The sequence below is a fragment of the Humulus lupulus genome, chromosome 4, assembly GCF_963169125.1.
Source record: "Humulus lupulus chromosome 4, drHumLupu1.1, whole genome shotgun sequence".
In the NCBI taxonomy this organism is placed as follows: Eukaryota; Viridiplantae; Streptophyta; class Magnoliopsida; order Rosales; family Cannabaceae; genus Humulus; species Humulus lupulus.
This window is the reverse complement of record NC_084796.1, coordinates 197,839,840-197,866,747: the sequence shown is the minus strand read 5'-3', so window position 1 is coordinate 197,866,747 and position 26,908 is coordinate 197,839,840. Positions and strand designations below refer to the sequence as shown.

General features: G+C 40.1%; 1 protein-coding gene across 1 annotated transcript; it reads right to left on the bottom strand.

Annotated features, from left to right (window-relative positions):
• LOC133832782 (uncharacterized) lies at window positions 1–26,545 on the bottom strand. Its single transcript, XM_062263081.1, has 2 exons — window positions 26,198–26,545; window positions 1–501 (listed from the first exon to the last, which is right to left on the bottom strand). Exons 1-2 carry the CDS (start codon window positions 26,543–26,545, stop codon window positions 1–3), a joined length of 849 nt encoding a protein of 282 aa, XP_062119065.1.
• Window positions 26,546–26,908: the final 363 nt, after the last annotated feature.

Sequence of the window (26,908 nt, the reverse complement as noted above, 5' to 3'; positions counted from 1 at the left end):
TCACTGAGCTCCGATAACTTGCCCTTGTGATGTCACCTCATCATCACCCCCCTCAGCAGCTCCAGAAGCCTCCACGGTCTCGGAGGGCTCTTGCGAGAGTCGACTATGGAACTTGGTAAGATAACGTCCCCAAAGCTTCGTATCCAGAAAGGAGAAATCCCCTTCCTGGTAGTATGCCCAACACCGATAAAGCATCTCCTCCAGGGCGTTCGTTGCTTCGCCAACATCTTGCTTCACCTGCTCAACATCTTTCTTCGCCTTCTCGGAATCCTCCTTGGCTTTCACTTTGACCTCAGACAGTTTATTTTTGAGCACATTGACTTCCTTAAGTTTCTTGTTGAGGCTGTCAACCTCGACCTGCAACTTGTCTCGTCGCCGGCTTGCTTCAATGACCTGTTCCTTGGCAATTCGCTCGTTGTCTTGGGATGTAGCCAGGGCGGCCCTAAGCTCAACTCTTTGAGCTTGGATCCGGGAAACATCGCAAATTTGAGCTAAACAAGACTGTAAAAGAAAAATACATGACATGATTAGCTCGCAAAAGTAAAAACAAAAGGGAAATAATATAGGAGGAAAAAGGATAACATATCGTCAGTTTCTTCCCCAAGGCTGACTCCAGGACGTCCCCTGGGGAATGTTCCTCTATGGCCCTTAGGTCCTTCACGTAAGCTTGGTTGGCATGACCCACCATGTTGTTCTCCATGTCATGGAGGGGTCCTCGAAGCGCTTCCGGGATCCTTGCAACCTTGAGTGGCTTGAATGGCAGTTGTAAATCCCCTGACTATGTACCTAGGAGCTTATCAGATGGGGCTCCGTCCTGAGAAACTTTAGGAACAAGATCAGGGTCACAAGGAGGAGGAGGAGCCTCGTGAATGATAACTACAGTTACCTTGAGCTGGTGGTTGTTTTTGCTTTTGCAACTTTTGAGTGGAGTTGGCACCCTTATCCTTTGTAGGGGATCCGGTGATAACTCTGACTTTGGAAGTGCTTTTCTTTGATAGTTGTAATGCCCTACTTCCTTAGAGTCGTTACCACGTGATTTATAAATGTGCCATTAGCTCGCTAATCGAGGTTTTAGGTTAAAAAGTGTGATTAAACAAAAGTAAAGACTCATTTAACGAACATTAGATAAAAAGAGTTGGTTATTCATTAAAATGTTACATTGGGATCCTAAAATACTGTTTTAAAATACATTTACAATCCAAAGATTTGGTACAGTCGACCTAGGCGACGAAAGAGAAAATTCACCACGTGTTCCCTAAAACAACCCCAGCCGTGGCGGCCAGGTAGACCAAACATGTACACACCACTCCATGCCCTCCAAATCATGGTTATTCAACCTTTTTCCTTGCTCTTACCTGCACCACAAAGCACCCATGAGCCGAGTCCTGGCAAGAGAACTTCAAGCACAACATACAATAATATACTTCAACAAAACATACTTAGTCATAGACAGCAAGTAATTACACATTTCCGTTGGAATGCAAAACATAACAATAGTAGAATAGCTCAATGGCATAACAACCTAATAGTACAACAATACAATAACACAGCAGTACCATAACAAAGCAGTACCATAGTTGTACAATAACATGGCAACTCAATACTACAACAGTGGCCTTCGCCGATCAGGGTGTGTTACTAGGCACCAAGTCTGCAGTCCCAGTCGAACGGGTGTGTACAACACCCTCGAGGGTCTCGCCCAGGCGACCAACATTCAGCATGCTTAGCGCTGATCTCGACCCCTTGTCGCTCCCGGCTCTTTCCGATCATTCATAATCACATGTATGACATAACAAATATGAACAATACATACAACACTATACATCACCTAGCTCTACGGGCACAAATAGTTCTCTTACCTGGTGTCCCAAGTTGACAACCCAAAGCGATACCAAGCACGATTTCTAATCCGAGCCTGAGCGGTAAAACCTAGTTACAACTTATTAATATATATCCATCATGATCTAAATCAGTTAAAAGCTTTTGAAATAACATACTAGCCTGGGGGACCTCGAATTCTACTAAATCGGGTAGTAGAATCCTTCCTGAGCCTTAACATTTGGGTTCCCGAGCCTAAAACCTTCATTTGGCCAAAATTACCTATTTGAGTCGCGACCCAGCCCTTAAGGCCCGCAGCACACTCAAGTCAAAGAGCATTGCTCTCATATTTGGGGAACACGGGCCGCAACGCAAGTTGAGGCGCGCTGCGGCGTCTGGGAAAAATTCCGAGGCCCAGGCCTCTATGTTCAAGCGGGCCACGACGCCTGATGAACAGGGCCGCGAATCGAGCCCCATAACCCAGATTCCTCACCATATTTACAAGCCAACCTCTACAAAATTCACAATAATTAGAGCCTAGACCCGAATTCACTCCACAATTCATACCAAAGCAGCATAACTAATAAAGATACCCGAAAACGTACCCCACAAACTCATCAAAATCCAGAAATCATATCCTAAAGTTAGAACCTCTAAACCACAATAGGAACTCAGTAAAATCAGCATTAATTACTAGAAGAAACATAGAAACAACCTTACCTCAACTGATGACCCAGCCATGAGCTAAACCTCAACTACCTCTAGCTAATCCCCTTTCAATTCCAAGCCTTCTCTCTTGAATTTCAGCAACAAAACGTCCTTAGCCCTTTGAGAGAGAGAGAGCTGATAAGATGTTGTGTCTTTCCTATGTTTTCTGGTCAGTTCTAGAGTATAGGTTAGCTTAAGTCTATCTTTAGTCCTTTAATGCCACCAAGGGAAAATCGTCATTTACCACCTTTCCCGCTAATCCTCAATTTTCCCTATAAATCCAAATTTAATCCCGACATACCCAAATAATTACTAATAATTATCTATTATCAGATTGCAAGATCTTTAACATTTTACCTAATTGGTTCTGGGCCATTGCTAGGAATTCCTGAAACTTTGAAAAAGGTTTCTGATTTCCTATGCATTAGGTAAAGACATGAGTATCTAGAGTAATCATCAATGAAAGTAACGAAATACTCAAAACCACCCCTAACTTGTACATTCAAAGGTCCATAAAATTTGAATGAACAAGTCCAAGTGGTTCTTTGGCCCTATCACCCTTTGCAGAGAATGGACGCTTGGTCAGTTTGCCTTCTAGACAAGATTCATAAAAATGGTAATTCACCTAAGGTGAGTTCTCTCAAAGGCTCGTCCTTTGTAAGTCTTTTAATCATATCATAGCCAATGTGACCTAGTCTCGAGTGCCATAAATATGTCATATTATCGTTATCGATCTTTTGGCGTTTATTGGTCCTAGGTTTAGCTACTTTGAATAAATCATTGTTAAGAGCGGGGGGTTCGTTAGGTCGCAGAATATAAAGCCCATTTTCCAAATATGCAATACACAATTGTGATCCATTGAGAGAAATAGATATATTAGAACTTGTGAAATTCATAACAAATCGTTCTAATTGCAACATGGAAACTGAAATTAAATTTCTACTAAATCCGGAATAAAAAATACATCATTTAAAATTAAGTATTTATTTTCGAACTTCAGACGAACTATTCCTTTGGCTTGGACTTTAACGAACGCTCTGTTCCCAACTCTAAGCTTTAAGCCACCTTCGTTCACTTCCTCCCACGATTCAAGAAGCTGTAAAGAGTTGCAAACATGGTTGGTAGATCCAGAATCAATAATCCAAACAGATTTATCATTCTCTAAAACACATGTTTCTAAGATAAATGAACTATAATCATTACCTTTGTTTTTCGCTGCTAGAAGCTTGGGGCAATCCTGTTTCCAATGCCCCTTCTCTTTACAGTGAAAACACTTACCTTTCCCTTTCTTGTTTTTCTTGTTCTTCCCCTTATGCGTCTGTGCTCTTGGTTGTGCACACATCTTTGCAGCCTTTGCAGGCTTGGGGTTGTTGTTTTTTCCACCTTTCTTCTTGTTTCCAGCTTTCGAAGACGAAGCTTGATTAGCTTCAGCCTTAGCTAGATCAGCAGTAATAACAGTAGTCTTATTTTCTCCTCCTTTACTAGGTCCACCCATGATAGGCTCAAGAATTTGAAGATCGTTCATGAACTACGTCAGACCATAGTTGAGTTAATCACGAACGTGTAGACACGGTGCTTTTTGAGCATTCACGGTGTCATCATGTATGTGCAGAGACGGTGCTATCAAAGCATTTATGGTGCCATCACGAACGTGCGGACACGGTGCTCGTTCTGGGGATTCCTCAATCATGACGAACTTGGAGTTGTCACCAATCAACACAATGCTGATGTTTTGCTTCCATTTAAGGAAGTTTTCTCCAGTGAGTTTCTCCATTGAAAGTTGAGAAAGGATGGGAGTAGACACAGACAGTACTTGGCTTAAAACTACAAATTATCAATAAAATAGAAATCTATCACATTTGCTCAATAAAACTTATATTCACACAAATTTCAAAAAATAGCACAACATATACAAAAAAAATATGTAAGATATGAGAAAAAATAACAAAAACAATCATATCTCTATTTCTTTAGGTTTTTAACTAATCTATGATATCCTTGTCCCGGTTGGCGAGAGTAAAAAATACCACTAGTTAAATAGAGTTGTAAACTCATTTAATAATGGACACCACTATTAACGACTTACTATTCGATCAAAATAAGAAAACAAACTCTCTTATTTTATGAGCTAGACCCACAGTTTTGATAATCATAGATTTAGTCCTATTAGTCACTGTAGGGGTGAGTCTAGTAGAATTTGACATATAATTATTTATCTTTCGAAATCTAACCTTATCAAAATAGTTAATGAATACCTTCCATAGGGGAACGAATCAAAGAGCCTCGAGGCCCCATTAAGCTATTGACGTTGTTAAACCAACGGTGGAGACCGAATATAAATCTTAAAATAAGCTTATTATATAATTAAAAAATAGTATTTTTATTATTTTTTGAAAATTAATGACTGGTTCTCCAAAAAATTGTAAGATTATAATTTTTAAAACCAAATTCCTATAATTTCCTATTAATTCTAAAGTATCACATTGAAATAAATTCAATTAATTTAGAATTAATTTGTTGCTAATCAATATTTAGGTTTAACTAATATAATGAACCTATACAATATAGTCCAACTCTGGTAAATGGGCCTTAACAATTGGGCTTGTATGGAGGAGAGTTGGGTCTAGTATGTCGTTTCCACTACAAAGGCCCCCAATTTTCCATACAAGGTCCAAAAGACAGGAATTTAAACATTCATTTTATTAATTATTATTAATTGATTAGGCCCACTATAGTCATGCAAAACAAATGAGCCTTTACAAGTGGAATCACCCACAAGAGAGAAATTTAAACTTTATATTTTCTAATGGGCCCAAATAAAACCTATCATTTTATGAATATTTTATTTTGCAAAAACCATATATCTAACAAACATATGAGCCACTATATGCATCTAAGCCCAATTGCAAAAATACCTCATATAGTGCAAACAAACATGCTATAATTGGATGTGCCTAATCATGTTACTATATAAGCATTTCTATGAATTTATGCAAAAATACTACAATTTATTTAATTTGCAAAAATACCACAATTACTTATCTAGAATTTATCAAAAAAAATTCAAATTAATTAAATTTTTACAAAAATAAGTCAATTTAAATGAAATTTATCAAAAATTAACAATAGTTAATTTTAATTTCATTTATCAACAATCAACTTTGTTTATGTTAATTTGAAAAAAAAATATTAATTTAATTTAAATAGGATTTATCAACAATTAACTAAAGTTAATTTAAATCTCATTTATTAAAAAAAATATTTTATTAACTGGTTGAAAAAAATGATATTTTTTAAAATTTAATCAATTTTAAATTTTAAAATTAATATGTTTACTGTTTTTCAAAAAAATATCTTGTGTTATTACAACTATTAGATAATATTTTAACCACTTAAAAAAATAAAATATAAATAGTTATAACAAACATAAAATATCTCAAAACAGTTAATCAAATTCAAATATCCATAAAAAATATCTAACTAACAGTATTCAAATTTCAAATAATTTGAATATTAAAAACTATAGAACAAAAAGATATTTATATTTTCAAATAAAGATTTAATAAAAATATCTTGAATATCTGATATTATAATTATAATATTTTAATATATTAAAAGATTTAAAATTAAGTTGTTAGACTATTTTTAAATTTGAATTTGAATCTTTATAGAAAATATCTAATTATTTAAATTTCAACTAACAAAAATATCTTATTTTAAAAAATAATTTTAAATGATAAAACAAATATGATATTTTTGGTTGTGATTATAAATAATTAATTTTCACAATTTTTATTTTTCTTTAATTTAAATTTTTTTTAAAAAAAATCAGATGAACAGTACCCGGTACTGTTCATCGCTATACTGTTCATCGCATGCGAAGGTGGCTAGTGCGCGCGGTGTGCGTGCTGGTGCGCACACGCATAGGCAGCCAGACCAAAAATTTCCGAATTTTTTTTTTTATGAAAATTTTCAAACTAAAATCATTTTCTAATTAATTTTTAACATGTTTTACACAATATAAAAAATTAATAACATAGAAAACACTACAAAATATCCTAAAAATTGCTAATAACCACATAAAATCAATATGCTTCATAAAAACATGAAAATCCATCAAATTATTCAAACACATCAAATAATCCAATTTTTAACATATTCATGCATGAAAATAAATATTACCAAAGGCTCTGAGGCCAGTTGTTAGGAAAATTTATACACGTTCTTTATTTATTTTCATGTAGATCTAATATTAAACAAATTAATATGAGATAACCTAGAACATGTTTCTAAAATTGAATTCAAAGAGAAACAATGATAAGAATACTTACAGGATACGCAGCGGAATGAATGAGTCATTCCTTCAGTTTCTCTAACCCTTGTATCCTTTCTGTCGCAGAGTATTATCAAGAAACTGAACCGATCTATTATCTTCACAGTCTTCCAAAGTATCCTTAGAATCACATAGACTAGAGTAGGAAATTCTCAACACATGAGATAGATACAGAGAGAAGAAGAGAAAATAACAAAGAGGCTTAGAAAATGACTTCTGTTTAAAGAGAATATAAAAACTATCAGAAAATCTGACTTGTGACTTGTCAAACTTGTGTTTTGACTTCTCTCTAAGCACTCATTTTATAGACTCAATTAAGCCATTTAATTAAATTAAAAAATAATAAAATAATAGCTAATTAGAAGCCCTAGGTCGACATTATCATGGGCTTTAGGCCTATGAAATTTCTCATTTGATTATAAGCTCATTGGACTTAAAATCAATGCATGTATTATTTTCTATTGATTTAATTAATTAAATAATTATTTAAATCTTTTATAAAATTAATTATTTATAATTTGAAACTTGATTTAAACTTATTTATTAATTTAGATACCAATTTATCTTAATTAATAAATCTGCCATAATTTATCTTTTCTTCTCAAAATTACATAACTCTGTGAAACTATCCAAAATTAACTTGGTCAACTTTGATAATACTAATTGATAATAAATCAATTAATTGAGACTATCTAGATGATTTTATCCAAGGTACAATGGGGACCATGGACCTATGAAATCAAGCTCCAATAAGTTATCATAAATCTAACAAATAAATTTACTAACTTATTTATTCCTCGTGACTCCACTAAAGACTCGGAATTGCACTCTTGAATTCATAGAACGCTCTATAACAAATATAGATACGCTATTAATTATCCATTGTTACAACCATAATTGTCACTCGATCCTCTATAGACGATCTACAATGAGATGGGACTAAAATACCGTTTTACCCCTCATTGTATTTTATCCTTAAAACACTTAGTTCCTTGTAAATGATACTTCAGTAAACTAATTTAATTACTGAAATGAGATTTCTATCATTTAACACCTTGAGCCAAACTAAAAGGAAACTATCATTTCACTTCTTCATCAGAAGCTATAGATGTTCATATCTATGATTAACACTCCCACTCACTTATACTACCGAGTTCCCAAGATGTAAGTATGGGCTAGTCCGTAGGGTAAGCTTGTAATGAACAAGTCAAAGAACTCAAATGATACAATCAGTTAGAATACTAACCACTCAGAATTGAGATTGAATTGACCTATGGTCAACTATATGATATGACTAGAATAGATAATAACGGTATGTTTACTTATCTTATCAACTGTCAATATCGGTCCTGTCCGATGTAACACATACATCCGTTCTTAGCTACTTTGCTAATGTCCTGGAAAGAACATAACACCACAATGTCTAAGTAGATCATATCGTAGATTGTCAAGTTAGTGTAAATCTTGTGCACTGACTAATCTTAGGACTAACTTATTTTGAACATATAATCATATTTATATTCCATTGTGATCACGTCACTATAAATACGATTAGCTATATGCTCAGGATTTAATAGAAGTTTATATTAAATAAATAATCATGAAAATAAAACATGTGAGCAAAGTGATTGACCAAGTCAAAAAATGATTTCTATTCTTTTATTGATAATAAATGAGATTACAAAGAAATTGTGTTTTAATTAGGGCATAAAACCCCCAAAATTACCACCTAATTCATTTATAACACATCATCACACATAAAATCCATCACTCGCTCATAAAATCCCAATTAGGCCCTCTAGGCACTGTAGTCAAGGCACTCAGCCTTAATATCAAATTCGGGATGTTACAACTATCCCCTCCTTATCAGAATTTCATCCTCGGAATTTATTCAAATATACCAGGATACCAATCCAACAAACCTGACTATTATCCCATAATCAGGTCCTTTACTTTGTCACTACTTGCAACATTTTCACAAGTATGGTAGTCTTAATCTGTAAGACTTCCTCTATTTTATCCAAAATTCCACTGGCTTTTCCTTACACAGTAAGTTCCACTAAATTTCCAGGGTCTCCTCACCTAATCAGGGGTTGTACTTGTCACCCATTTCTTCAACATTGGCACCAGTAACACCTCGTAAGCCTCTATCCATACTGGAGTAAGGCCAAAGTATAGGCCTCTGGCCTAATCCCTATTAGGATCTCACAAACATATGTCAACTCTAGAGTCAAACTCCTCTTTCCTTTTCGAACCATCGTATCCTTGTTAGTTCATAATACACGGAGGACACAGTGCCCTTAACCCTCAAATCAAATACTTCTTCAACTGAACCTTTTATTCTTTCTGCTGTGCTAGTGTCATTCTTCATAATGTCCCTGATACAAATTCTATCTCTGCCTTAATCCCGTTACATGCTCAATTTCTAAATGTGACAATCATCCCAATGAATCCTTGTGAACCCATCTGAAACCTTACTGGTCGATCCAGTTTTCATCTGGTCTAATTGATATAACCTTAGTGGTATCTTCCTCGACAGCTAGGTGCCCTGTAACTGCAACTGGGTCCTTTCCTTTTAACCTCAGAAGTCACCATCTTATTTTACAGTCCACGGTTGTCCCTTATTTGACAGACAAATCTATACTCAAGATCACTTCGTATACCTCATAGAACCAACTCAATCTATTACTACAAAATTTTCCCAAATAGATGCTAAAATCTCAAGCCACATGGCGTGAGAACCATATAGCATGTGCCACATGTCGATCTCTCTCCTAAGAGGTACGTAGCACCAAGCTCAATCAGCTCAATTATAAATAGGATCAAGAACTAAAATACCTATGGGTCGCCTCCGATGGGCTAGCCTCAGGCTCTAACCACATCGAGACGGTCACTCGAACTGGGGTAGGGTTATCTGTACTCTTTGGTTCTTCCATTTTTTTGTCTTCGGAGAATTCCTCTTGATGTGCCCTACCATTCATCATTGAAAACATGCCTTCGCTCGACATTCTCCCACATGACGTCTCTTGCGACTAGCACACACTAAATAACTCCTCCAAACCTCATTGCCGTCCTAGCGGCCGTCCTGAATACTATGAACTCTCCTGTTAAGACCATGTGTTATAGAATTATCTGAGGTCTTTCTTTCCTGGTTACTGGGCCTCCACCCTTACCTGATCTTGCAAATGGGGGTACCATTGCCTGAGCTTTCCACCCAATGACACTCTTACTTCATGTCTCGTCTCCTACGTCCTCTATAATAAGGGCCCTCCTTGCTGCGCAAGTGTAGGTAGCAGTCTCCTACACTGGAGCAATCCTAACATTCTGGGCCATCCAGGGTTCAATCCTCGAGTGGACCACTTCTTCCAGGCCACATCTGTTGGTACCAAATCAAACGCAAATTTGGCCGATCTACAAAGCTCACTGACAAACTCGATCACTGCCTTACTATCTTGAACCAAGTTCATTAACTTATCGGTCTCGCAATTCAAACTACATCACAATAAGGCTTCTCATTGAAACATTGTCTGAGTTTCCTTCCAACCCACCATGACAATATTCCGGGTCTAGGATACAACTTGCCACTAGGTTCGGGCATCCTCCCGCAACACATACGTGGCACATACCACTCTATCATTGCCTTTCACTCCTATATAGTCAAGGGCGAATCTAACCGTGCCTGTCCACTGTTCAATTACGTACGGGTCCAAACCTCCCTTAGAAACTAGAGGATTACACTTTTGGAATATTTCATATAATAATTCCTGTCTGTTTCCGCCCTCAGGTTAATTCATAACTGGTGCCATTGTTGCCAACTCTCACAGGGCAGCGTTCCCTGACGGAACCCCACTGTCTTAATCACCTAATCTCTTCTTCTTGCCTTTACAATCCTGCTTATATGTCAGCAAACACTTGTCGCCAATCTCAGGACCGACAGATGATTCTAGCCTCAGCTACCATCATTCACGTTGCTTGATCCCATTGACTGCCTTGGATACAAAACTTCCAAATCTATCTGTTGCCGAAAACCTGGCCTACCAGCCTTGATACTCTTATCCAGCACTAAACCAAAGCAAGTCTAAACAACACAATAGCCATATACTACACATATCAAGACACAAATCCAAAATGCTCATGCAACACTCATCAAACCTCAATCCCACAAAAACACTAACATATCTATCATGCTCCCTATTCTAGCAGATAAGGCATCTCAATATACAGTTAAACAAATATTGCATTTAATACTAACTGATAACTCTACAAAATAGAGTTATTTTACCACTCTTTATGTGCTAATTGTTGCTTAGTTCTTGAGTTTTTAATTGATTTATTAAGTTTTTAAGTAATTTTGAATTTATTGGGTTTATTTTGATTTTATATATTTTTGTGTGTTTTTATAGTTATTTTGTTGTAAAATGTTATAGTTAATTATTTGAATTATTTTTGATTAGTTTGAGGTAAAAAAAATGTTGTATTATTAAACTTAAAATGTTAAATATAAATTAAGTTATAATTAATATTTTCAAATAATTAAAATTGATTTATTTTATAGTTGAAAATATTTTATTATGATTTATTTTATATTTTGTAGGAATTTATGGAATTTTTGGGCTTTGAAAAGTAAAGAAAGAAAGAAAAAATGGCAATTTCAAAATGCCATAACAAGCCCAAGCTCCAGCCAGCCCCACGGGCCCACGCCAGGCCCATGCCCAGAAGCCACCCCAGATGCCCCTTTGCTCAGCTCCATTCGCACCACCAATTCCTCCTGATGCACCCAGCCGAAGCCCACGAGCCTGCTCAACTCCCTTTGGCCCAAGCACTTCAGAGGCCCACTCCCTAGCCGTACACCCGCCTGATGCACCCACGCCCCTGCCTTTTCACAAGCCTCCATTCAGCCCAAGGCCCTTCATTCAACTTCAACTGTCTTAGCACCTAGCCCTTCGGTCCTCCTCCAGCCAGCTTCCTTTGCTGGCCGAAGCCCACGCCAGACCAAACCTGGCCCTGCCAAGCTCCATCACGCCAACATTCACCACAAAGCTACATTTTTCCTCTTTATTTTCTCTTGAGCCCATCAAAGGCACAAATTGTCCCCTTGTCCCACAATGTCCCAAAATACCATTTTTTTTACCAAAACTTTTCTACACATTTTACCCCAAAACATCATCATTACACTCTAAAATTTACCCATATTTGCCATATTATTATTAATTTAATTAATTTAATCAATTCAATTAATTTAAATTGATTATTTTATTACTCATTTTTTATAAAGGGATTTGAGTGCTTAATTTTGAGAGGAGGTTACCATACCACAATTTCTACACATTCAAACCTCTATATTCTCTTCATCTTTTTCTTCTTTTTGGTCATTTTTTCAATGAGTTTTTAGAGGAAAAATTTGGGGGTTCATCCTCCAATTTTTCCTATTTCTGTTTGTAATTTCTATTCTAGTTATGAGTTTCTAATCTTTTTAAGATTATTAAAGTGATGATGAAACAATTTGTAACTAGATAGTATTTATTTTGTATGTTGATTTCCCATTTTGTGCAACAAAGTTTATGGAATTTTCTTCTTCAAATATCTTCTTTCATCTTAAATATCATGTATTTTGGATTGTTAGCACATATTTACACTTTGTTCTTCATTAGTGCAAAAACATAATATTCTTTGTGTAAGATGTGTTATCAAATTGTACACATCCATGCTTAGAACAAAAATATTATGTTTTGCCTTATAAATAATGTTCATTGATTTATTTATTATTTCATTAGATTGATTTACACTAAATACTTTGAAATTATAATTTTGAGAAGTGAAGGAAGATCTTATTTTTTTAGAAGTAATTTGTGTTTAAAATTATAAATCTATTTGGAAAATGATAGTTTGATTTATTTTAACTATCACTAAAACTTGGGAATCAATGTACTTATAAATATTATTGAACTTATATTTTGTGGATTCTAATCTTTAATAATCTTATTTTACCATCTTGTTTACAATTATTAATTTAGTAATATATGTTGTCTTTAATTTCTATATTATTGTCTTTTATTTTATTTCATCATTCAAAAATCTCTTCAATCTTTGGAGCTAGGTTATAATTTATTAATTTTGGTTTAAAATAGTTTTCTTTTCAATTTTAGACAACTCCTTTGGGTTCGATCTTGTGCTTACACGAACACTATATTCCATATATGATTCATGCGCTTGCGAGTTATAAATATTTAAAACATACCCGTTTTGGGTCTATCACTAGCCAACCCTGAGTCGAGCTTGTCTCTGGCAGCAAGCGTACATGTTCGGTCAATCTTCAGGAACCATAAACATTGGCACGCTCTGACACCAAGTTGTAACGCCCTACTTCCTTAGAGCCATTACCATGTGATTTATAATTGTGCCATTAGCTCGCTAATCAAGGTTTTAGGTTAAAAAGTGTGATTAAACCAAAATAAAGACTCATTTAATGAACATTAGATTAAAAGAGTTGGCCATTCATTAAAATTCATAAAAACGATACATTGGGATCCGAAAATACTGTTTTAAAATACATTTACAATCCAAAGATTTTGTACAGTCGACCTAGGCGACAAAAGAGAACATTCACCACGTGTTCCCTAAAACAACCCCAGCCGTGGCGGCCAGGTAGACCAAACATGTACACACCGCCATTCCCTCCAACTCATGGTTGTTCGACCTTTTTCCTTACTCTTACCTACATCACAGATTACCCGTGAGCCGAGACTCAACAAGAGAACTTCAAGCACAACATACAATATTATACTTCAAATAATACACACTTAATCATAGACATCAAGTAATTACACGTTTCCATTGGAATGCACAACATAATCGCAGTAGAATAGCTCAATAGCACAATGGCATAACAGCCTAATAGTACAACTATACAATAACACAGCAATACCATAACACAAAAATATAATAACACGACAGTACAATAACACGACAACACAATAACATGACAACACAATAAAATGACATCTCGATACTACAATAGCGGCCTTCGCTGATCGGGGTGTGTTACTTGGCACCAAGTCTGCTGTCATAGTCAAATGGGTGTGTACAGCACCCTCCAGGGTCTCGCCCTGGCGGCCAGCATTCAGCATGCTTAACGTCGATCTCGGCCCCTTGCCGCTACTGGCTCTTACCGCTTCCGGCTCTTGCCGCTTCCGCCTCTTGCCAATCCCGGCTCTTGCCAATCAGTCACAATTACATGCATGACATAACCAATATGAACAATGCATACAACACTATACAACACCTAGCTCTACAGGCACAAACAGTAATCATACCTGGTGTCCTGAGCTGACAACCCAAAGCGATCCCGAGCACGATTCCTAATCTCGAGCCTAAGTAGTAAAACCTAGTCGCAACGTATTAATAAATATCCATCATGATCTAAATCAATTAAAAGCCTTTGAAATACCATACTAGCCTCTGAGACCTCTAATTCTACTAAACCGGGTAGTAGAATCCTTCACAAGCCTTAACATTTGGGTTCTCGAGCCTAAAACCTTCATTTGGCCAAAATTGCCTATTTGAGCCGTGACCCAGCCCTTAAGGATCACAGCGCGCTCAAGTCAAAGAGCATTGCTCTTAGGTTTGGGGAACACGGGCTTCGGCGTAAGCTGAGGTGCGCCACGATGCCTGGCAAAAATTCGAGGCCCCGAGCCTCTATGTTCAAGCGGACTGCGGTGCCTGATGAACAGGGCCGCGGCTCGAGCCCCAAAACCCAGAAACCTCACCATTTTTATGAGCCAACCTCTCCAAAATCTACATAAATCATAGCCTAGACCCATAATTCACTCCACAATTCATACCAAAGCAGCATAACTAATAAAGATACCCCAAAACTTACCCCACAAACTCATCAAAATCCAGAAATCATATCCTAAAGTTCAACCCTATAGAACCTCTAAACCACATAGGAACTCAATAAAATCAGCAGTAATTACCAGAAGAAACATAGAAACAACCTTACCTCAAATGATGACCCAGTCCTTAGCTAAACCTCAACTACCTCTAGCTTCAATCCCCTTTTATTCCAAGCCTTCTCTCTTTAATTTCAGCAACAAAACTTCTTTAGTCCTTTGAGAGAGAGAGAGAATCGTGAGGGAGAGAGAGAGAGCTGAGAAGATGTTGTGTCTTTCCTATGTTCTGGTCAGTTCTAGAGTATAGGTTAGCTTATGTCTATCCCCAGCTGTAAAATACCCAAAATGCCACTAAGTCTATCTCTAGTCCTTTAATGCTACCAAGGGCAAAATTGTCATTTGCCACATTTCCCGCTAATCCTCAAATTTCGCTATAAATCCATATTTAATCCCGACATACCCAAATAATTACTAATTATTATCCTTTACCCGATGAACCCTAGGCACATGCCAAGTTCTCAAAATACCCCTAGGCTCACCCCGAACCAAGTATCGATCCCGTTGTGACTATTATGCTATTTTTCTCCCTAGGATCGTCTCAGACCACACATCTCAAATATATCCCCATAACACTGGGGTTCTCACTCATAAACATGCATAATTATATTTTTGCCCTCAACGGGCCAAAATTACAAACACGCCCCTATTCACAGAAATGGGCCCACATGCATATTTAATACACACAAACATGCATGTCTAATCACATTACCACATAATTCACTTATAACACATCATCATGCATAAAATCCATTACTCGCTCATAAAATCCCAATTAGGCCTTCCAGACACTATAGTCAAGGCACTCAGCCTTAATATCAAATTTTGGATGTTACAATAGTCTTGCCTTCTTGACGATGGGTTCAGTCCCGACCCCACCAGATTTGAAGGTGCCCTTCAGGTCCATATCTTCGCCTACATAAGTATGAGCAGAAAATTCAGATCCAAGAAATGACTAGTTAGGGTAATACAAGGCAAAGAATAGAGCAAGAGCCCTACCCTCTGAGCTAGATGATGAAATTACTATGATCGGCTCTGGATTACGAACCAGGATGGGTAAAACCTCTAACTCTTGGACTATCAGGGGAGGGGGAGACTCTAATATTTTTACAATTTGGGACCTACAAGGTTCAGGCTCCTCATCTGGACTAGACTCATGCACGACCTTTCTAATACATGGGGTAAAAGCACCATGACAAAGGGAAGGCCATGACAGAAGGTTTGTACCGTATTCCTAAAAAATGGCAAATATAAAATGAAGGGTGTTATCTACCACTACAGTACACTGGGGGTAGCTATAGTCGTAGCGTACAACCAAGTGATCCATACACTGAAGGAGGGTAACATTCAGGTCCAGATCAACTGGGTGTCGACTCACGAGCTGCCTTGGATTGAATCGAACTAGCCTAAAACTGGCAGCAGCTCAGTTTAATTCTCTAGATGGGTTACCATGGCCGAAGGTTTCAATTCGCCTCTGACCATCAAATGAAATGTGAATAACCCGTCCTCCTCTCTTTGAAACAAGGGGCGCTTCTGACAGTTGCTGCCCCCGATTCAGCTCGGCCTTGGTCAGGATGTTGTCCATCTTAAGATACCTATCTTTTGCGCACCAGCTGCGCGACATCTTCCTTTTCTTTAATGACTTCAATGTCAGGGATGAGTTCTTGAGGAGGAGGGAGCTCGGGGGGAAAACCTTAAGCTCTGATGGCCAGTGGTTGATCTTTCTAGATTAGTTTGTAGGCCACCATGGTATCGTCATTAACTACCATCCAGAACTCCTTCTCCTTGGTAGAAATACGAGCCACCGTCTCATATTGACCTCTAAGGGTCTCTGACCGCCCCTTTCTCTTATATATATTTGCACAAAGTAACAACGCAATTAGAATATGTTTAAATTTGATTGATAAGGAATTCAAGTACAAAGTTCGAGGAGTTGAGAAACTTACAAGGATGGTTGAAATACCGATGGGTGTGGTTCTTGAACCTGTTTGACATGAAGAATTGATCATTGTAGCCATTCAGGTGGCTAGGGGGGTCAATGACGAAGGCCGTATTGAGGAATCTGGTGAGGTTGTAGAAGCCATCACTTCACCCCTTTTGTTCGGGGTTGGCTTTGAGACAAAATAAGTACATGATGTTGGCGTGAGTGGGAACCTCCCACTCGTGCTTCATGAATAGATATTTCAGTCCCACCAAAAGTCGATACGAATTGGGGGAGAGGCTGGAATGGTGTCAGTTTGACATAGTTCAAAAAATCTATGAAATACTAGTCCAAAGGGAGAAAGGCACTTGCCTTCAAGTGCTCGTCCCTCCAGGCCCCGAAGTCATCCTGAAGTGGAGTGCAGCTCTGCTTTCCTTCCAGTGGAGGGCGGGCAACAAGACCTTCAAACCCCAATTCGATCTCGTGACTCAGTAAATTTTATTCTTCTTGCCCTGAGTGTTTATCCAAGATTTGATACGCTCAACCTCAAAAAAGGGGTTGGGGTCAACTACGATCTCCCTATCCACTATTGGGCCGAAGTGGGGAATAGGGGTCTTAGATGTAGTTTGCTTACCCTTACTCTTACTTTGAGAAAAAGAGCTCGTGACTGACTTCTTCTGGTGGGCCATGAGTTAGCTCGCCTAGTGACAAAACGACATGTGAGAGGTGGCCTAAGATAAAACCTTGCTACGGTGACAAAGGTATGGCAACCTAAAGGTTTGAACTCGATCTATTCGACCTAAGAGATATACGAGCTAAGATTTCTACTAGAAACAATTAGTGTGTTCACGCAAGTTCAGTGACCACGGGCTGTAAACTCAGAAAATCCCCTGATAATTTAGGACCCGCGTGCCAGACCTAGTACCTTTTTGGGAAGCAGTTTAATGCTAAACCACTCGAGAAATTGAAACCTTTAAGCTACCCATTACTGAACCTAAAAACCCTCAAATTTTTACACACACTCAGACGATCCTCTTTTAAAAATCAGATAATCACCCGTTTCTTTTTGTACACTATTTTTATTTAGACCTAGTATAATTGTCTTTGGCTTAACAGAAACCCATAATAAATTCAAACATAATCGAAGTAAGGAAATATTATGGAAAATTTCATAAAACTTATTGAAAAATAAGAAGATGAAATTTAAACTAGATATAGAGATACTTACAGATTGGATGTTTGGTCGAGGGAAGTGATGAAAGCCCCAAAGATAGTAGCCTGAAAGCTTCTGGAGAAGGAGGGAATGCTGAAGGTTTTGAAAGTGTTTTCAGAAGGAAAATGAAATTTTTTGAATGCAAAGGTGGTGAGGTTCAAGTCTGTTTACCCTATTTATATGTAAACTTCAGGAACCAATCTAGGCCACCCGATTAGGTCAGTCGAGATCCAAGGGCCTAGGTGAAATAACCCGTGTGGTGGAAAAAATTTGACAAGACACTACTACAAAAAAGTCTTTTTAGGGCTCGCAAAAAGGTTTTAGGATTCGCGGAGCGCGAGTCATCTATTTGAGAGCCTTAAAAAGTGAGTGTTATACCCAGATTTCGAGCCTTGAGAATTGTGATCTCGAAAGCTGGATTCGTCAGGTGTGAGCTCGCAATGTCTAGAATCCGTGTTCGCAACCTAGGCACCGAACCTACAAAGCAGGTGGTAACCTCAAAGATGGTAGCCTCAAAGTCCTCACAATCTCAAAAGACAGACATCAAAATACGTCTATTCTCGGGTGGCCTCGGATCAGGAGTTCCGAGCCTGACATAAGTATGAGCTCGAAAAAACATGATCTCGGGAAAATATTACAACTCGAAAGTCACTAAGAGACCTGGGCTGGCACGACACTGACGAGGTAGATTGCTAACTTCGAGCATCTTAATGAGTCACTTGGAGAGACGCAGTCTACATTTATTGTTGTAACTTCCCTATAATAAAGGGATATTTATTATTCAGTTATACGCCCCCTGGTCTTCAGGGGACGTTTCCTTGTATATAGGAGTTACAGGCTTTTAAAGCCATTTAATTTATTGATGTAAAGGGGAAATTCCCAGAGACGTGTGGGATAGTATTCTGAGACTTCCTCTATAAATAGAGAAGTCTGGTACCTTTGAAAAGGACCGGAAAATTTTTGTGATCTTGGGAAAAACTCTGGAGAATTCATCTCTGAAGAATTTCCAGAAATATCTTAAAGTTCTAATAACAAAGACTCGTGGACTAGGCAAAGTTAACTGCTAACCACGTAAAAAATCCTTCTTGTTTTATTGTATTTTTTCTGGCTATAATTATTTATTGTTTACGTGCTCTATATTCACTGCTGACAAAAAACAGCGTCAACAGTTTGGTGCTTTCATTGATAGCCTTAAGCATTCAGTCCCTGAACAAGTTATGGCCGCAAACGATCAAAACATTCCTGAAGAAAACTATCCGAGATGCCCTGGGAAGCAGCCAATGGTAAACCCGGATAATGAAGAAAGAAGCGAGTCCTCTGATTCTCGGGGATCGCCAGCACCTCCAAGGGATGAGGATATGTACTACAACCCTGAGCGGTACGTTCCCATTGTGGAACTTGAAAACCGGAAGCTGAAACAGCAATTGGCCGAAGCCAACAAGTAGAATGAGGAATTGGCTAGGATAGCCACGGAGGCTCAGATGGCCCAGCCACCGCCTCCGCGTGAAAACCAAGCCCTTCCTCCGAGGGACATGCATGTTCCTCCCTGCAGGCCTCGCGGGCATCCACAAAAAAATGCTGCCACGAGAAGGCCAGAATAGCCTCTGGCACCAGCAGAGCCATCCGCTCCCTCGAGACCCCAGAGGAGTACCCGAGCTAGGGCTCCGGTTAATTCAACTGCGGAAGTACCAGCGGGAACTGGGAATAACCGAATCCCTGCAGAGGCTCAGACGCAAATCCCTGGAAACACGCAGAATGCAACCAACCCGTCTCGGGCAAACTCCGGGCCATCTAGGCCTCGAAATGGGTGGCAACCACCTTCACCCATACGCTTCCCGCCATCACCTATAAGATATCCTTCTCCACATCCCAAGAATGCTCAGCCAGATCGAGATGGCGAGGAAAGACGTGCGGGAACGAGGCAGGGGAACAGAGAAGCCTTCAGGGAGTGAAGGGGCGCTCAGTCTACAAGAAGTCAAATGTCTCGGTTTCGCACTGCAGAAACAAGGCAGCATGAAAGAGACCCCTCTCGAAATAATCATGCGATGAGTCTTACCAGTGACGACTCGGGAGATACTAGATCGGTCAGTATGTATGACCGAGGTCGAAAGAATACTGGGAGCCGCAGGAATCGCTCCAACCTACGGGAACACTTGAATCAAAATTGGGGTAACGTTAACCCGACAAACCCAGACCTGAGGGATCACCTAAATGGGCGAAAAGATCCCCTGTGGAGGTGCGAGCCTGGAATTGTGATCAATGACAATCAATTTCAGGCAAGACCTCTCATAGACCCGGCCCAGGAAAGAATCGATCAGTTGGAGAAGGCCTTCAGACTTTTGTAAAATGAGCAAGGCCAAGGTCGGCATGAGGACTCTGATGAGGAGCTCGAACCGTTCGCTCCCCATATTTCCAATACCCCATTTCCTCAAGGATTTTGGATCCCTCACGTCCCAACGTTTGAGGGAAAGTCCGACCCGTACAGCCATCTGAGTACATTCAATACCATAATGAGAGCAAGTAACATAGGTTACGAGCTCAGATGTATGTTATTTTCGGCATCGCTAACGGGACCAGCCAAGAGCTGGTTCAAAAAATATAGAAGACACTCAATCACTTCTTAGGATTAGCTGTCTAAGGACTTCAAGAAGCAATTCAGAGCCATGATGGGGGTCAGACCCGAGGCATCAACTCTGACTAATGTTCGACAGCAGCCAGGCGAGACATTAAAAAGTTACCTTACGAGGTTTAACTTAGAAGTTTCCCGGGCCCGAAATGTGGATGAAAGCGGTCATCTAATGGCTGTCCAAGCTGGAGTAATGCCAGGAAGCGCTCTCTGGGACGACATGCAGAGAAAATCGGTGAGGTCCCTAACCTAGTTTAACAAACGAGCACAGAGGTTTGTCAATGTAGAGGAAGTGAGGTCGACACTTAATGTGACCTCCTAGCCCGTAACTACAAAGATAAACATAAACTCTGCCTCAACATCGGCGGACCCACCAGCCTCAAAGCCTGCTGCGGAAAACCCTTCCAAGAGGAAGAAGAACGAAGGGAGTAACCCCGAGGCTGAAGGAGGAAAGAAAAGGAAGGGGGAAAGATATTTCTCGGTGTACAAAGTGTACATCGAGCTCAACGAGTCTCGGGAGAACATATACCTGGCTAATGAAAACCAGGTCCCCTTTAGACGTCTAGACCCAATGAGAAATCAAAAGTCCAAGAGGGACTCCAGCAAATATGGTCGATTTCACAGGGACACCGGGCATACTACTGATGAGTGTCGACAGTTGAAGGACGAGATCGAAGGTTTGATCTTGAGGGGCTACTTTAGGCAATATGTCAAAAACCAGAACACTAATCAGGCGCCTACGAGCCAAAGGGCAGCTGCGCCACAACTTGCACAAAACAACAATTCCCGAGCCAGGGAAGAAGATAGGCCCCCGCCGATCGATGGAGAAGACATGATAACCATCTCGGGAGGGCCTCATCTCGCGGGAATGGGCAGAAATGCCCAGAAGAGATATGTGAACGAGCTAAAAACTGGGGACGGGTCTCCTTATGAACCCGAACCTAGAGCTCCTAAAAATCAAAAGATAGAATCTTAGCCAATAACCTTTACTGAGGACGACGCGTCCCATGTTCAGTTTCCTCACCATGATCCATTGGTCATCACTCTTCAGCTGGCAAATAAGAGAGTTCATCGGGTTCTCATAGACAATGGGAGCTCAGTTAACATTCTCTATAAGGCATCCTTAGAGAAAATGGGACTCACTCTTTGTGACCTGAAAGCATGTGCAACAACACTGTACGGCTTTTCAGGAGAAGGGACCGCTTGCATGGGATCCATCGAACTCCCCGTAACCTTGGGAGACTACCCAGTCTCAGCAACCAAGATGATGGAGTTCGTGGTAGTAGACCTACCTTCGGCCTACAACGTGCTGCTCGGAAGACCCGCCCTACTAGGGTTGGGGGCAGTCTCGTCTGTGAGGCATCTGGCCATTAAGTTCCCTACTCCTAGTGGCATCGGGACGTTAAGGGGAGACTAGTTGGTTGGAAGAGAATGCTACAACATCTCCCTTAGAGGAAAGAGACAGACGAGTGCACATGCACTCGTAATCATTCAAAACAAAGATGGGACGATCTTGGAGATAGATGAGGAGATCGACCCAAGGGTGGAGGAGAAAACTGACCTCAAACCATTAGAAGAGCTCGAAGAGTCAGATCCTTCCAAAACAGTAAGGGTCAGGAAACATCTCTAGGAGGAAACCAAATAGCAATTAATTTGCTTCTTGAAGAAAAACCAGGATGTCTTCGCGTGGTCACATTCGGACATGGTTGGAATAAGTCCGAACATAGCGAGCCACGCACTGAATATCGATAAAAGCTTCCCACCGAAGCAACAAAAGCGAAGACAACTGGATTACGACAGAAAAAAGGCACTGAAGGAGGAGGTCGATAGGTTAAAAGAAAATCGGTTCATTAGGGATGCTTTTTATCCTGACTGGGTAGCCATTTCGGTGTTGGTCCCGAAGCCAAATGGGACATGGCGAACCTGCATTGACTATTCGGACCTCAACAAGGCTTGTCCAAAGGACTGTTTTCCTTTACCAAGGATTGACTAGCTCGTGGATGCCACGGCAGGGCATGGACTGATGTCGTTCATGGATGCCTATTCTGGATATAACCAGATTCCCATGCATGCCCCTGACTAAGAACATATGAGTTTTATAACAGACAAAGGACTATACTGTTACAACGTCATGCCATTCGGGCTCAAAAATGTTGGGGCCACATACCAGCGGCTCGTGAACATGATGTTTTCGGAGCAAATAGGGAACAACATGGAGTTTTATGTTGATGACATGCTAGTCAAGTCTCAACTTAACGATAACCATGTTGACGACCTCGAAGAGTGTTTTGTCGTGCTCCGGAAGTATAACATGAAGCTTAATCCTCATAAATGCTCCTTTGGGGTATCATCCGGAAAATTTCTGGGCTTCATTGTAAATGCTCGTGGGATAGAAGCTAACCCAGACAAGATCCAGGCCCTAATCGACATGCCCTCACCTCAAAGACACAAAGATGTCCAAAGTTTGACCAGCAGGATGGCGGCACTAAGTAGGTTTGTCTCGAAATCTACAGACCGTTGTCTTCCGTTTTTCAATTTGTTGAGGGGAGGCAAGAAATTTGAATGGACGGAAGAATGCCAGCTGGCCTTCCAGGAACTTAAGAAGCACCTCGCAGAGCCCCCCATCTTATCAAAACCTGTTACGGGAGAAACACTATACTTGTATCTTGCCACTACCGAACACACAATAAGTGTAGTGCTCGTGCGAGAAGAGTAAAAGGTACAAAGGCCCGTATACTACATCAGTAAAAGATTACTGGGGGCAGAATTGAGATACCCCTTGATGGAAAAACTAGCTCTCAGCTTAATTCATTCATCTCGCAAATTACGACTCTACTTTCAGGTGCACCCCATCCATGTATTAACCGATCAACCGCTGAGACAAGTCTTGTCTAAGCCAGAAGCTTCAGGTCGACTTCTTAAATGGGCAGTTGAGCTCGGGCAATTCGAGATCACTTACCACCTGAGGACAACCATTAGGGCACAGGCCCTGGCGGACTATAGTGGAGTGTACCGGCATGACCAACGATGAAGTTATAACCCCGGCCCACGAGCTGTGGAAACTTTACGTCGATGGGTCATCTAATGAAAATGGATCGGGGCAGGGGTCATTTTGATTACTCCCGCAGGAAGCAGATTTCATTCTGCCTTAAGATTCGACTTCAATGCATTGAATAACGAGGCCGAATACGAGGCTTTACTAGCGAGACTTCGTATAGCCAAAGAGCTCAAAGCTAAACCAATACATTGCTACAGCGACTCCCAGCTTGTGGTTAACCAAATTTTGGGAGAATACCAGGCTCGTGGCACAAAAATGGCAGCTTACTTAGAAAAGGAAAAATCCACATTGGAACATTTCGAGTTTTATGCGATCGAACAGGTTCCCCGAGAGAAAAATTCAAATGCAGATGCCTTAGCTTGGCTCCTACTTCCACCGAGAATGATGAGCTAAATGTTGTGCCAATAGAACACCTCTCGGCACCTAGCATTAACGAGCCGGGGGAGGAAGACGTGTGTATGATTGATTCCGAGCCTACCTGGATGACCCCGATAGTTGAATATCTCGAGACCGGAGTCATTCCAAAAGATCAGAACTAGGCTCGAAAGTTAATGTATCAACTTCCCCGTTACACCATTTTGGACGGAAAGCTGTATAGAAGGGGATATTCCATGCCATTACTTCGGTGCGTGACTACACCCGAAGCCAAGAAGATCATTGAAGAAATTCATGAAGGGTTCTGTGGAGACCATACTGGGGGGCATAGCCTGTCCAAGAAAATCATACGCCAAGGTTATTTCTGGCCTACCATTAAATCAGATTCTTTCGAGTACATAAAGAAATGAGATAAATGCCAGCGGTTCACCATGATTCCTCGAGCTCCACCATCCGAGCTGACCATGATGACTTCCCCATGGCCATTTGCGGTATGGGGAATCGACCTAATAGGCTCTCTCCCAACTGGCAAGGGTGGTGTGAAGTATGTTGTAGTTGCCGTAGATTACTTCACAAAGTGGACAGAGGCTGAACTGTTAGCAACAATAACTTCCAAGAAAATCCTTGACTTTGTGGTAAAAAACATTGTATTCCGATATGGGATGCCGAGGAAAATTGTATCCGACAACGGAACCCAGTTCGACAACGACTTGTTCACCAACTTTTGCGAGAAGAATGGAATAATAAGGATTTTTTCATTAGTAGCTCATCCCCAGGCGAATGGCCAGGTCGAAGCTGTAAACAAAACTCTCAAGAGTTCGCTAAAGAAAAAGTTGGAGGAAGCAAAAGGACAACGGCCCGAAGAATTGCCCCAAGTCCTATGGGGATAGAGGACTACAGCTCGAACATCAACGGGACATACCCCGTTCTCTCTGGCATAAGGTTGCGAAGCTATGTTGCCTATTGAGGTCGAAATCCCTACAATTCGAACCCACGCTTATGACCAAAGCTCGAAGAAACATTAGACCTGATCGAGGAAAGAAGAAACGAAGCTCAGCTGAGGAACGCTGCCTACCAACAGCGAGCTACCAGGTACTTCAACAAGAGAGTTCGGGATCAAAAGTTCGGCATGGGAGATTTGGTGCTAAGGCGTGTATTTTTGGCGATGCGAGATCCAGCAGCTGGTGTGCTCGGGCCAAATTGGGAAGGACCATACCAGATAGAGTCAGTCATCCGACCCAGTGTCTACAAGCTAGCGATATTGGATGGAAGCCTAATATCGCGAGCATGGAATGGCGAACACCTAAGACCTTACTATCAATAGTGTAGGAAGGATGTTGCCTGCAACCATGCTTGTCTATTTTGTCTACTCTCGGATTTTATCAAATAAAGAATTATTTAGACTGATATGATTTATTTTTGCAATCTCTCTTAATCTAATAACCTATGGTCACATTCATAGGATATTAAGGGGGCATCATTGGTATATATATAAATACCACTAGCTTGAAAAATAAACTAAGATATACGAAAAGCATAAGTGTTTGGATATAACCAAATACGTGAGCTAAGATAATTTGGATATAACCAAATTATTAAAAACATAAGTGTTTGGATGTAACCAAATGCGCGAGTTAAGATAGTTGGGATAAAACTATAAGTGTATGGATTACAAACCAATCACGACCTTAAAAGGTTTGGAGCAAACCAGCTAAAACTAATAGACGATAAGTTTGAAAATAAACCTACTTCGAGTTAAGTCGAAATCGAGACTAGAGTATCTTATAAAAAATAGTTTCGAACTCATAACCTCAGAGAGATAACCGAGGACGAGAAAAAGTAACTAAAAAATAAGATATAACTAAACTGTTTGCATTACACACCATACAAGTACTTTCGAGTTCATGGTTAAAGTAATATCCGACCTTGATGAATAACGAGGTCGGAAGCGGATAATTCGAGCAAACTGTGCATGAATGCATTGAGCCTCGAGCCTAAATCCAAACTATGTTTGTACGAATAAACAAACATACGCAATTCTTTAATACAAAATGTGAAAAATATTTCAAACCAAGAAATGTATTAAGAGAAAAGAAAAAGAAATTGTATCAGCCCTACGGGCATAAATTAAAACAATTATAAAAATAAAGGGACACAGCCCCGAGATAAGATTCAAGAAGGAGCAGTCTCCTTAGCCTTCTCGGCACTAGCAGCACTAGACCCCCCAAGACGAATAGCATGACTATCCTTCCGAGCAGCCTCCTGAGCAGCCTCCTGAGCAGCCTCCCGAGCAGCCTCCTCCGCCTCAAGTCGAGCATTCCACTGATCTACGAGCTTCGCCTCAAGAGGACCTAGGAAGCTGGTATCGAGGTCAGCATTGTTAGCCCAGATCTTGTACATGGCTTGATCGACCGCTTTGTCTTTCTTCTCTTGGAACTCATTTAGGAGGCGGGCCTTTTCATTTTCGATTATCTTGAAAGTGGCAGCTTTCTCCTCCTCGAGCTGGGCATTAGCTTTCTCCAGCTCTGCAAGATGAGCCTTCATCTTTTCAATCTCTGCCTTCGAGTCCTTGAGTTCATCAGCCGTTTTTAGCTGGAGATCCCTCGACTCATGGGCCAGAGACATGCTCGTATGCACCTCATTGGTCAGCTTATAATTAAGCTGAGCCGAGATGACAAGAGCCTGAAACATAGAGATTGAATTAGAACATAAACCAAGGCATGTGAGTTGTTAAAGGTAAAGTGCAAAAATTACCGCGGCAGTAAGTTCAATACTCTTATCATAAAGAGTATTGCAGTCTTGAGCTTTATTTACAAACTCCCAATGATCAGAGTCAAATCCTGAAAGACTCTAACCCACCCGAGAAAGGACATCTGAACCAATTACGGCTCCGTGGGCCCCAGCGGT

Coding starts and splice junctions, on each gene's coding strand:
- LOC133832782 (XM_062263081.1), bottom strand. CDS start 26,545: ATGAAGGCTCATCTTGCAGAGCTGGAGAAAGCTAATGCCCAGCTCGAG. Junction 502..26,197: donor GTGCTGCTAGTGCCGAGAAG/GCTAAGGAGACT, acceptor TTTCTTTTACAG/TCTTGTTTAGCTCAAATTTG.